Consider the following 14184-nt stretch of genomic DNA (forward strand, 5'->3'; position numbering starts at 1 on the left):
TTAAATGAAAACTAATAGATGTTAATGAAAGAAACTGAAGATGACACAATCAGATAGAAAGATATACCATGTTCCTGGATTAGAAGAATCAATATTGTTCAAATGACTATACTACCTAAGGCAATGTACAGATTTAATGCAATCCCTATCAAATTACCAGTAGCATTTTTTACAGAACTCCAAAAAGTTTGTAATTTGCATAAAACTACAACAGACCACAAATAGCCAAAATGATCTTGAGAAATAAAAATGGAGTTGGACAAATCATGTTCCCTGACTACAGACAATATTACAAAGCTATAGTCATCAGAATAGTATGGTACTGCCACACACACACAAAAAAAAGACATATAGATCAATGGCACAGGCTAGAGAGCCCAGAAAGAAGCCTACACATTTATGGCCAATTAGTTGATGACAAACGAGGCAAAAATATACAATGGAGAAAAGACAGTCTCTTCAGTAAGTGGTGATGGGAAAACTTGATAGGTATGTCTAAAAGAATCAAACCAGGACATTCTCTAACAGCATTAAAAATTAAACTCAGGATGGATTAAGGACTTAAATGTAAGTCTGGATACACTAAAACTCCTATCAGAAATATAGGCAGAACAATCTTTGAAGTAAGTTGAAGCAATATTTTTTGGATCAGCCCCCTAGAGTAATGGAAATAAAAACAAAAATAACCAAATTGGACCTAATCAAACTTAAAAGATTTTGCATAGCAAAGGAAACCATAAATAAAACAAAAAGACAACCCACAGACTGGGAGAAAGTGTTTGCAATGGATGCTAAAAACAGGGATTAATTTACAAAATATACAAAGAGCTCATACAGCTTAATATCAAAACTCAAACCCAATCAAGACATGGGCAGAGGACTAAATAAGCATTTCTCTAAAGCAGACATATAGATGGAATACAGACTCATGAAAAGATGCTCAATATTGCTTATCATTGGAGAAATGAAAATCAAAACTACAATGACTGTCACCTCACACCAGTCAGAATGGCAATCACTAAAAAGTCTTAAAGTAACAAATGCTGGAGATGATGTGGAGAAAGTGAAACCCTCTTACACTGTTGGTGTGAACATAAATTGGTGCATCCACTCTGGAGAACAGTATGGAGGTTCCTTGAAAAACTAAAAATAGAGTTACCATATTATCCTACAATCACTCTCCTGGGCAAATATCTGGAGAAAACTAATTTGAGGAGATACATGCAGCCCAATGTTCATAGCAGCACTATTTACAGTACCAAGACATGAACGTAACCTATACGCCCATTGACAGATGAATGAATATAGAAGATCGGGGGTAACAATGGAATGCTACTTAGCCATAAAAAGAATAAAATAATGCCATTTTCAGTAACATGGATGAACCTAGTGATTTTCATACTGAATGAAGTAAGTCAGACAAAGGACGAATATCATATGATATTACTTACATGTGGATTCTAAAAAAGAAAAAAAAAGAAGAAAGAAAGAAAGATATAAATGAACTTACCAAACAGGAAAAGACTGACAGACACAGAAAAAAATTTATGGTTACCAAAGGGGATAGTGGTGGGGGGAGGGGAAATAAATTAAGAGTTTAGGATTAACATATACACATTACAATATATAAAATAGGTAAGTAACAAGGACCTACTGTATAGCTCAGAGAATTATACTTGATTTCTTATAATAACCTACAATGGGAAAGATTCTGAAATGAATATATATACATGTGTATGTGTGAATACAATATATAAATGTGTGTGTGTGTGTGTGTAAGTGAATCCCTTTGCTGTACACTTTAACCTACATTTTTAAATATCCTTAAAAAAAAAAAAGAATGATGAAAAGGGACTTCACACACACTAAATGACAAGGATTAGTTATTTCACCTGATGGACTCTCTGTGTAATAGCAGCAGTATAGTTTTCTTAAAGACTTCTACTTTGGAACAATGATGACCCACCAGAAGCTCTCACCTTGATGTAACTATGAATTACAGATCTCAGCTGCCTCTTAACCCCGCTTTCTGCCAATTCAAAGCACACGAGTGTAAGTCTGTCACCCTCTTCACAGTTGATACTGGTTAGTCGCTGTCCATAAACCACGACTTCCATCACTCCTGTATCATCTCGTATTTCATAATATATGAATTCACTATATGCCCATTTCTGCAAAAGAAAATTAGCATTCATCTTTTGAGGACTGGATCAGGAATTACCACAACTTTGAAAAATGGAGTGTTAGTGGAAACTCTTCTCTCAGAACAGTGAATACGAGCTAGAGGTCCAAGTATTACAGGTATCAAATAGTGTAAGATATCTTGTTCAGTTTATCCTCCCATTTAAATTCTCTCTTTTCTTCCTTTAGGTGTTTGTGTGCTGGGTCATTCTAGAAAAAGGGATTACTTCCCTAATTTTTCCTGCTTCCATCTAAGAATAGCTGAGATTTCTTGAGGAACTTAGATGTGGTGTGGTCTGATAAGCATCAGAGGCTTTTTTGGATTTCCCTAGCTTCCCTGGTGGCTCAGATGGTAAAGCATCTGCCTGCAATGTGGGAGACCCGGGTTCGATTCCTGGGTCAGGAAGATCCCCTGGAGAAGGAAATAGCAGTGCACTCCAGCACACTTGCCTGGAGAATCCCATGGATGGAGGAGCCTGATAGGCTACAGTTCATGGGGGTCGCAATAAGTCGGACATGACTGAGTGACTTCACCATGAAGAACAGAGAAGAAAGGCTATTCCTGTCTTATGATGAGTCTAAAAAAGATTGCTACAAATCCTCCTTAAGTTGATTGTTACTTCAATATGTAATTCTTTCCTCTATCTTCTGTATCTATTCATTCTTCCCTAATCTGCCCAAATCTTGACTCTAGATCATCTTGTTCCATTGTTCTAGTTTCTATGTCACTTACCTTCCTCATCAATTCTGCTAATGCTCATGTATGCACAGTTTCTATAATAGAGTGCACACACACAAAAAAAAAAAAAAAAAAAAACAGGGGATAAGTAAAGAGCCACCCTAGAAGACATATATAATGGAATATAAAACATATTTCACATAAAAGTTAGGTCAGCTAAGTTTAGTATTTCTATGAAGTGTTGGGACTAAAATACCTACTCTGATTCTAAGAATTCACCTAAATTCTACCTTTTATTGTCCATATAATAAATTTTAAAATGAAATGGCTTGGTTTCTCACATTTTTTCAATATCGATATTTCTCACTTAATTAACGCTAATGTTTTTGGCTCAACGATTTTTTGATGAAAGAATGCAAAGATGTGAGAACACTTTACAGTTCAGATGATCAAAATCTTAGCTAATTGTTATTGAGAGCAGATTCTAGGGCAAAGCAGTCTACTGATTTCTCATCTTGTTTGTTACAGTTGAAATCCAAGCTTGAAAGAACAATTCTTTATTCACAAACTAACTTAAACTGTCACTGAAATAGGTAGGTAGAACAAAAAAAAAAAAAAAAAAACCACCCCCACACACAATTATAAGGAGTGCTTTCACTATGTTAACATGTTAATAATATGTTAATAGATAAATATAAATATAAATTCTGCACAGGGTGGCTGTGAATGGATCAGTACAGCTCATAAAATACTCTGATTTCTGGTGAATCACTTTCTTAAAAACTTGCATGTTGTTATGGCAAGAAGAATGTTAAGAAATTATCAGCCCTACATTCTGAAGTGAAAGACTGGACCCAACTATCCCTGGTCAGAAAGGCTTTGAGTTCCTGTATTTATTAACTTTATTCATTTGACAGTTAAGATTTTTGAATTCTGGGATTGCAAAAGAAATATTGCAAAACAATGATGTGGACTTACCTTATGCACCACAAAAACCCCATTCACAAATGTTCCTAGGCGTTGCAGATAAAGATGACTGATTTTAGGAGTTGCCTTTGCCTTTTGAATTAGGCTTTTAGAGATCTCCATCTTTCGGTCAGGGTTAACATCAGACACAGAGAAGACACTGAACACTTCCAGGAACCCATTGCGGCCAATATAATCTGATATGGCAATGACTTTATTGGGGATGAACTTCTCCTTCAGGGCAACGTTAAAAATCTTCACTTGGAAGAACCGACTCTCAGTAGCCACTGTGGCATGAAACATCATCTTGCCTCCTTTGACATCATATATAAATGGTTCCGTTGCCTTCAGCACCATCACTTCTTTGGGGCCCCTCTGTAAGCCCTCCTCTCTGGAAGCTTCTTTAGGTACAGACTTCAATCTTGGTTTCTACTTAGAAGTACACACCAAAAACAGGCACAATTTAGAAAAAGAATATAGTTTCATTCCCTAATGAAAACCATCTATGGCTTAATGTTGAACCTCAATAAAGAACATAATAGGGTAGAGCTTGAGGGAAAAGAAAAAAAAATTAGACAAAGGTCACTAACATGGTATAAATAAACTAATGGAATAATGGAGAAGATTTAATCGGTGATTTCTCTCTTTTTTTTTTTCCATTGATTTATGAGTGTGGTAGGAAGAATATTTTTCTTTAAAAAGTGTTAGCTCAAAAGAAAAAGTATTTTTTTCCCAAGAAAAACTATGTAGAGTACAGAGGCAGTAGACAGTAGCAATGTTGCTGTGTAGTGATTTCTAGTAGAGATGAGAATGCAAAAATCATCTTAAATTATCCCATTAACTTATTTTCGTGCACGGATTAATATACAAAGGCTCAGATGGAAAGAATTATTCGGAAAAGATGGCGGAGGAATAGGACGGGAAGATCACTTTCTCCTTCACAAATTCCTCAAAAGAACATTTCAACGCTGAGCAAACTTCACAAAACAAATTATGTAGGCTGGCAGAGGACATCAGGCAACCAGAAAAGCAGACCTTTGTCTTCAAAAACAGATTTTTAATCTTTGCTCTTAGGTGTTTATTGCCAATTTTGTACATTTAAAAACCCAAACTTCACTACCCCAGTTTACCTGAGAGCGAGATTACTGGCTTGACCACTCTCTCCTCCTCTGGACTCTCCTTTTTCTCCACCAGGTGGCCTCTGTCTCTTTCCCCCCCCCCCCCCCCCATCTCTCCTCTATCCAACTCTGTGAATCTCTGTGTGTTCCAGACGGTGGGGAACACCTAAGGAACAGGTTACTGGCAGGATTTGTCTCTCTCCCACTCATTCCTCTCTCTGATCCTCCTGGTCACCTCTGTCCACTTCCTCCCTCTCCTCTTCCCCGTATAACTCTGTAAATACCCCTGAGCGGGCCAAACTATAGAGCGCACATAAGGAAGTGACTACTGGCTAGTTTGCTCTCTTCTCTTTTGATCTCACCGCATCTCATTCCAGTTACCTCTAACTACCTCCTCCATCTTCTCTTCTCCTTATAACCCAGTGAACCTCTCTGAGTGTCCCTCAATGTGGAGAAACTTTTCATCTTTAACCTAGATGTTTTATCATCGGTGCTGTATAGATGGAGAAGTCTAGAGGCTACTGTAAAAATAAAACTGAAAGCCAGAAGCAGGAGGCTTAAATCCAAAGCCTGAAAACATTAGAGAACTCATGAATTCAGGGAACATTAAGCAATAGGAGCCCATCTAATGCCTTCATACCTACACCAAAACCAAGCTCCACCCAAGGGCCAACAAGTTCCAAAACAAGACATACCACGCAAATTCTCCAGCAACACAGAAACAATCCCCTGAGCCTCAATATACAGGCAGCTCAATATTATCCCAAAACCTTTGATGTCTTGTAACCCATTACGGGTTACTCCACTGCACTCGAGAGAGAAGAAACCCAGCTCCACCCGCCAAAACTCCAACACAAGCCTCCCTAACCAGGAAACCTTGACAAGCCACTGATAGAACCCCACCCAAAGTGAGGAAGCTCCAAAATAAAGAGAACTCCACAAATTACCAGAATATAAAAAGGCCACCCCAAACGCAGCAATATAACCAAGATGAAGAGACAGAGGAATACTCAGCAGGTAAAGGAACAGGAGAGCTGCCCACCAAACCAAACAAAAGAGGAAGAAGTAGGGAATCTACCGGAGAAGGAATTCCGAATATTGATAGTGAAAATGATCCAAAATCTTGAAATCAAAATGGAATCACAGATAAATAGGCTAGAGACAAAGATTGAGAAGATGCAAGAAAGGTTTAACAAGGACCTAGAAGAAATAAAAAAGAGTCAAAATATAATGAATAACGCAATAAATGAGATCAGAAACACTCTGGAGGCAACAAATAGTAGAATAACGGAGGCAGAAGATAGGATTAGTGAAATAGAAGATAGAATGGTAGAAATAAATGAATCAGAGAGGAAACAAGAAAAACGAATTAAAAGAAATGAGGACAATCTCAGAGACCTCCAGGACAATATGAAACGCTCCAACATTCGAATTATAGGAGTCCCAGAAGAAGAAGACAGAAAGAAAGATCATGAGAAAATCCTTGAGGAGATAATAGTTGAAAACTTCCCTAAAATGGGGAAGGAAATAATCACTCAAGTCCAAGAAACACAGAGAGTTCCAAATAGGATTAACCCAAGGCGAAACACCCCAAGACACATATTAATCAAATTAACAAAGATCAAACACAAAGAACAAATATTAAAAGCAGCAAGGGAAAAACAACAAATAACACACAAGGGGATTCCCATAAGGATAACAGCTGATCTTTCAATAGAAACTCTTCAGGCCAGGAGAGAATGGCAAGAATACTTAAAGTGATGAAAGACAATAACCTACAGCCCAGATTACTGTACCCAGCAAGGATCTCATTCAAATACGAAGGAGAAATCAAAAGCTTTACAGACAAGCAAAAGCTGAGAGAATTCAGCACCACCAAACCAGCTCTCCAACAAATTCTAAAGGATATTCTCTAGAAAGGAAACACAAAAAGGGTGTATAAACCCGAACCCAAAACAACAAAGTAAATGGTAACGGGATCATACTTATCAATAATCACCTTAAACGTAAATGGGTTGAACGTCCCAACCAAAAGACAAAGACTGACCAAATGGATACAAAAACAAGACCCCTCTATTTGCTGCTTACAAGAGACCCACCTCAAAACAAGGGACACATACAGACTGAAAGTGAAGGGCTGGAAAAAGATATACCACGCAAATAGAGACCAAAAGAAAGCAGGAGTGGCAATACTCATATCCGATAAAATAGACTTTAAAACAAAGGCTGTGAAAAGAGACAAAGAAGGCCACTACATAATAATCAAAGGAACAATCCAAGAAGAAGATATAACAATTATAAATATATATGCACCTAATATAGGAGCACCGCAATATGTAAGACAAATGCTAACAAGTATGAAAGGGGAAATCAACAATAACACAATAATAGTGGGAGACTTTAATACCCCACTCACACCTATGGACAGATCAACTAAACAGAAAATTAACAAAGAAACGCAAACTTTAAATGATACATTAGATCAGTTAGATCTAATTGATATCTACAGGACATTTCACCCCAAAACAATGAATTTCACCTTTTTTTCAAGTGCTCATGGAACCTTCTCCAGGATAGATCACATCCTGGGCCATAAATCTAAACTTGATAAATTCAAAAAAATCGAAATCATTCCAAGCATCTTTTCTGACCATAATGCATTAAGGTTAGATCTCAATTACAGGAGAAAAACTATTAAAAATTCCAACATATGGAGGTTGAACAACACACTTCTGAATAACCAACAAATCACAGAAGAAATCAAAAAAGAAATCAAAATATGCATAGAAACTAATGAAAATGAAAACACAACAACCCAAAACCTGTGGGACACTATAAAAGCAGTGCTAAGAGGAAAGTTCATAGCAATACAGGCATACCTCAAGAAACAAGAAAAAAGTCAAATAAACAACCTAACTCTACAACTAAAGCAACTAGAAAAGGAAGAGTTGGAGAACCCCAGAGTGAGTAGAAGGAAAGAAATCTTAAAAATTAGGGCAGAAATAAATGCAAAAGAAACAAAAGAGACCATAGCAAAAATCAACAAAGCCAAAAGCTGGTTCTTTGAAAGGATAAATAAAATTGACAAACCATTAGCCAGACTCATCAAGAAGCAAAGAGAGAAAAATCAAATCAATAAAATTAGAAATGAAAATGGAGAGATCACAACTGACAACACAGAAATACAAAGGATCATAAGAGACTACTATCAGCAGTTGTATGCCAATAAAATGGACAACGTGAAAGAAATGGACCAATTCTTAGAAAAGTACAATTTTCCAAAACTGAACCAGGAAGAAATAGAAAACCTTAACAGACCCATCACAAGCACGGAAATTGAAACGGTAATCAGAAATCTTCCAGCAAACAAAAGCCCAGGTCCAGACGGCTTCACAGCTGAATTCTACCAAAAATTTCGAGAAGAGCTAACACCTATCCTCCTCAAACTCTTCCAGAAAATTGCAGAGGAAGGTAAACTTCCAAACTCATTCTATGAGGCCACCATCACCCTAATACCAAAACCTGACAAAGATGTCACAAAAAAAGAAAACTACAGGCCAATATCACTGATGAACATAGATGCAAAAATCCTCAACAAAATTCTAGCAATCAGAATCCAACAACACATTAAAAAGATCATACACCATGACCAAGTGGGCTTTATCCCAGGGATGCAAGGATTCTTCAATATCCGCAAATCAATCAATGTAATTCACCACATTAACAAATTGAAAAATAAAAACCATATGATTATCTCAATAGATGCAGAGAAGGCCTTTGACAAAATTCAACATCCATTTATGATAAAAACTCTCCAGAAAGCAGGAATAGAAGGAACATACCTCAACATAATAAAAGCTATATATGACAAACCCACAGCAAACATTATCCTCAATGGTGAAAAATTGAAAGCATTTCCCTTAAAGTCAGGAACAAGACAAGGGTGTCCACTTTCACCGCTACTATTCAACATAGTTCTGGAAGTTTTGGCCACAGCAATCAGAGCAGAAAAAGAAATAAAAGGAATCCAAATTGGAAAAGAAGAAGTAAAACTATCACTGTTTGCAGATGACATGATCCTCTACATGGAAAACCCTAAAGACTCCACCAGAAAATTACTAGAGCTCATCAATGAATATAGTAAAGTTGCAGGATATAAAATCAACACACAGAAATCCCTTGCATTCCTATACACGAATAATGAGAAAGTAGAAAAAGAAATTAAGGAAACAATTCCATTCACCATTGCAACGAAAAGAATAAAATACTTAGGAATATATCTACCTAAAGAAACTAAAGACCTATATATAGAAAACTATAAAACACTGATGAAAGAAATCAAAGAGGACACTAATAGATGGAGAAATATACCATGTTCATGGATCGGAAGAATCAATATAGTGAAAATGAGTATACTACCCAAAGCAATTTACAAATTCAATGCAATCCCTGTCAAGCTACCAGCCACATTTTTCACAGAACTAGAACAAATAATTTCAAGATTTGTATGGAAATACAAAAAGCCTCGAATAGCCAAAGCAATCTTGAGAAAGAAGAATGGAACGGGAGGAATCAACTTGCCTGACTTCAGGCTCTACTACAAAGCCACAGTCATCAAGACAGTATGGTACTGGCACAAAGACAGACATATAGATCAATGGAACAAAATAGAAAGCCCAGAGATAAATCCACACACATATGGACACCTTATCTTTGACAAAGGAGGCAAGAATATACAATGGAGTAAAGACAATCTCTTTAACAAGTGGTGCTGGGAAAACTGGTCAACCACTTGTAAAAGAATGAAACTAGATCACTTTCTAACACCGTACACAAAAATAAACTCAAAATGGATTAAAGATCTAAATGTAAGATCAGAAACTATAAAACTCCTAGAGGAGAATATAGGCAAAACACTCTCAGAAATAAATCACAGCAGGATCCTCTATGATCCACCTCCCAGAATTCTGGAAATAAAAGCAAAAATAAACAAATGGGATCTAATTAAAATTAAAAGCTTCTGCACAACAAAGGAAAATATAAGCAAGGTGAAAAGACAGCCTTCGGAATGGAAGAAAATAATAGCAAATGAAGCAACTGACAAACAACTAATCTCAAAAATATACAACCAACTTATGCAGCTCAACTCCAGAAAAATAAACGACCCAATCAAAAAATGGGCCAAAGAACTAAATAGACATTTCTCCAAAGAAGACATACGGATGGCTAACAAACACATGAAAAGATGCTCAACATCACTCATTATTAGAGAAATGCAAATCAAAACCACAATGAGGTACCACTTCACACCAGTCAGAATGGCTGCGATCCAAAAATCTGCAAGCAATAAATGCTGGAGAGGGTGTGGAGAAAAGGGAACCCTCCTACACTGTTGGTGGGAATGCAAACTAGTACAGCCACTATGGAGAACAGTGTGGAGATTCCTTAAAAAATTGCAAATAGAACTCCCTTATGACCCAGGAATCCCACTTCTGGGCATACACACCGAGGAAACCAGAATTGAAAGAGACACATGTACCCCAATGTTCATCGCAGCACTGTTTATAATAGCCAGGACATGGAAACAACCTAGATGTCCATCAGCAGATGAATGGATAAGAAAGCTGTGGTACATATACACAATGGAGTATTACTCAGCCGTTGAAAAGAATTCATTTGAATCAGTTCTGATGAGATGGATGAAACTGGAGCCAATTATACAGAGTGAAGTAAGCCAGAAAGAAAAACACCAATACAGTATACTAACACATATATATGGAATTTAGGAAGATGGCAATGACGACCCTGTATGCAAGTCAGGAAAAAAGACACAGATGGGTATAACGGACTTTTGGTCTCAGAGGGAGAGGGAGAGGGTGGGATGATTTGGGAGAATGGGAATTCTAACATGTATACTATCATGTAAGAATTGAATCGCCAGTCCATGTCTGACGTAGGGTGCAGCATGCTTGGGGCTGGTACATGGGGATGACCCGGAGAGATGTTGTGGGGAGGGAGGTGGGAGGGGGGGTCATGTTTGGGAACGCATGTAAGAATTAAAGATTTTAAAATTTAAAAAAAATTAAAATAATAAAAAAAAAATGGAATAAAAAAAAAAAAGGCTCAGATGGTAAAGTGTCTGCCTGCAATGCGGGAGACCTGGATTCCAGGGTCAGGAAGATCCTCTGGAGAAGGAAATGGCCATCCACTCCAAGACTCTTGCCTGAAAAATCCCATGGACGGAGGAGCCTGATAGGCTACAGTCCATGGGGTCACAAAGAGTTGGACACGACTGAGCGAATTCATTTCATTTCAATGATGAACTAGTGATACTGTGCAGGCCTTGAGGGGCTTCTGGGCACAAGGCTTTTGTGTGCCCCATTTCTTTGACTATAGGAAGAAGCCTTCATTCAACCTCTGTGACCTTCCCTGAGTTCAAGCAACTATTAATTGAGGAAGGAAGTAAATGGGAGACCAAGAAGAAAGAGTAGCCTTGGGGCAAGGTACTATTTCCCCATCAAAGGATACAAACAAAAATATCTTTAATCTATTTTGCAGATACTGAATCCTCCTCCAGATGGGAGAAGTTAATTAATGATTAACAATGATATGCTGCCTACAAGCATGTAGATTCCAGACCAGCTGGACTTGAAGGTTGTTGGTGCTGACTCCTACTTAGCTCATCACCAACCCATTATAAGAATGTCCATGAGCTTATCATGCCTTCTTTTACTGTAAAACTTGCCACTATCTTCCTCAAGTTGAGATATATAGGTTTGAGGGCATTAGCCCACTGTGTCCCCTTTTGCCTGGCAAAGCAATAAAGCTATCTTTCTCTACATCGCCCAAAACTCTGTCTCTGAGATTTGGTTCAACACAGGTATACAGAGAAGTTGAGCTTTCTGCATCAGTAGCACTGAGAGTAGAGAATGGCTCCAGTTAGAATCCACTGATGTCATCCCTGTTGGTGTTTAGGCACTAAGTTATGTTCGACTCTTTGTAAGCCAATGGACTGCAGCATGCCAGGCTCCTCTGTCCTTTACTACCTCCTGGACTTTCCTCAATTCATGTCCGTTGAGGTGGTGATGTTATCTATCCATCTCATCCTCAGCCACCACCTTATCCTTTGCCTTCAATCTTTCCCAGCATCAGAGTCTTTTCCAATGGGTCAGCTCTTCACGCCAAGTGGTCAAAATATTGGAGCTTCTGTTTCAGCAATAGTCCTTCCAGTGAATATTCAGAGTTGATTTTCTTTAGGGTTGACTGACTGGTTTGATCTTCTTCCTGTCCAAGGGATTCTGAAGATCTCTAGCACCACAATTCAAAAGCATCAATTCTTTGGCACTCAGCCTGCTTTATGATCGAACTCTCATATCCATACATGACTACTGGAAAAATTATAGCTTTGATCTTTGGCAGCAAAGTGATGTCTCTGCTTTTTAATTCAGTATCTGGGTTTCCCATAGCTTTCTTTCCAGGGAGCAAGTGTATCTCATGGTTGCAGTCACCATTCACAGTGATTTTAGAGCCCAAGAAAATAAATTCTGTCATTACTTCTATTTTTTCCCCTTCTATTTTCCATGAAGTGATGGGATTGGATGTCATGATCTTAATTTTTTGAATGTTGAGTTTTAAGCCAGATTTTTCACTCTTCCTCTTTCACCCTCATTAAGAGGATCTTTCCTCTTCAATTTCTGCCATTAGAGTGGTATCATCTGCACATCTGAGGTTGTTGATATTGCTCCTGGCAATCTTAATTCCAACTTGTGTTTCATCCAGCCTGGCATTTAGCATGATGCACTCTGCACAGAAGTTAATAAGCAGGGTGACAGGATACAGTCTTGTTATACTCTTTTCCCGATTTTGAACCCATTAGTTGTTTCATGTCCAGTTCTATAAAAACTGTTGCTTCTTGACCTACATATAGGTTTCTTAGTAGACAGGCAAAGTGGTATGGTATTCCCACCTCTTTAGAATTTTCCACAGTTTTTTGTGATCCACAGTCAAAATCTTTAGCATTGTTAATGAACCAGAAGTAGATATTATTTTTGGAATTCCCTTGCTTTTTCCATGATACAAAGAATGTTGACAATTTGATCTCTGGTTCCTCTGCCTCTTTGAAACCCAGCTTCTAAATCTAGAATTTCTTAGATTCATGTATAGATGAAACCTAGCTTGAAGGATTTGGAGCATAACTGTGCTAACATGTGAAGTGACTGCAATTGCATGGTAGTTTGAACATTCTTTGGCATTGCCCTTCTTTGGAAATGGGATGAAAACTGAACTTTCCAGTCCTGTGGCCACTGCTATGTTTTTCAAATTTGCTAACATATTGAGTGCAGCACTTTAACAGCATCATCTTTTAGGATTTGAAATAGCTTAGCTGGAATTCTGTCACCTCCACTAGCTTTGTTTATAGTATGCTTCCTAAGGCCCAGTTGACTTCATACTTCAGGATGTCTGGCTCTAGGTGAGTGACCACACCATCATGGTTATCTGAGTCATTAAGATCTTTCTTGTGCGGTTCTTCTGTGTATTCTTACTACCTCTTCTTAATCTCTTCTGCTTCTGTTAGGCTCTTATCTTTCCTGTCCTTTATTGTGCCCATTCTTGCATGAAATATTTCCTTGATATCTTGAATTTTCTTGAGGAGATCTCTAGTCTCTCCCATTCCATTGTTCTCCACTGTATCTTTGCATTGTTCATTTTAAAAGGCCTTCTTATCTCTCCTTGCTATTCTCCAGAACTCTCCAATCAGTTGGGTATATCTTTCCCTTTTTCCCTTGCCCTTCACTTCTCTTCTCTCCTCAGCTAGTTGCAAAGCCTCCTCAGACAATCACTTTGCTTTCTTGCATTTCTTTTTCTTTGGAATGATTTTGAAGACTGCCTCCTATACACCCCAGTAGATGTGATAATTTAAAGACCAAAATTAGACAGTCCTTCTTCAGGAAAGCAGTGTTATGTTCAAAAAGTATTAATAAAACAGTGATTGGAAGAATCTCATGAATTTTCTGAATGTGGAAATGTCCTGGATAAAGGACATTTTGAAGAGTAGCCACTCCAAAATATGTTTCCTTGGCACAAGATTATCTTAAACTGATCATTTTTACAAAACAGCATACATAGAGGAAGCTCTAAAACCAAAAAGGAAGATGCCTTTTTGTAAGGGAAATTTGTGTTTATAAATTAAATCTCCATTTCTAAGTGTGTCTGTTTCTGTGTACCAGGAAGAGAAGGACT

The 14184-nt window shown here is 37.7% G+C and overlaps 1 protein-coding gene across 29 annotated transcripts in view; it reads right to left on the minus strand.

The window, feature by feature from the left end:
- The window catches only part of LOC138416307 (interferon-activable protein 203-like), a 72965-nt gene that overhangs the window by 7812 nt on the left and 50969 nt on the right, over window positions 1-14184 (minus strand). For all 29 annotated transcript variants that reach the window (XM_069545150.1, XM_069545327.1, XM_069545171.1 and 26 more), the window contains 2 exons: window positions 3839-4255; window positions 1980-2171 (listed from right to left, as the gene is read on the minus strand). In XM_069545150.1, coding sequence (XP_069401251.1) covers window positions 1980-2171; window positions 3839-4255 — 609 coding nt within the window. The remainder of the gene's footprint in view (window positions 1-1979; window positions 2172-3838; window positions 4256-14184) is intronic.

Source organism: Ovis canadensis, chromosome 1, assembly GCF_042477335.2.
Source record: "Ovis canadensis isolate MfBH-ARS-UI-01 breed Bighorn chromosome 1, ARS-UI_OviCan_v2, whole genome shotgun sequence".
Classification (NCBI taxonomy): domain Eukaryota; kingdom Metazoa; phylum Chordata; class Mammalia; order Artiodactyla; family Bovidae; genus Ovis; species Ovis canadensis.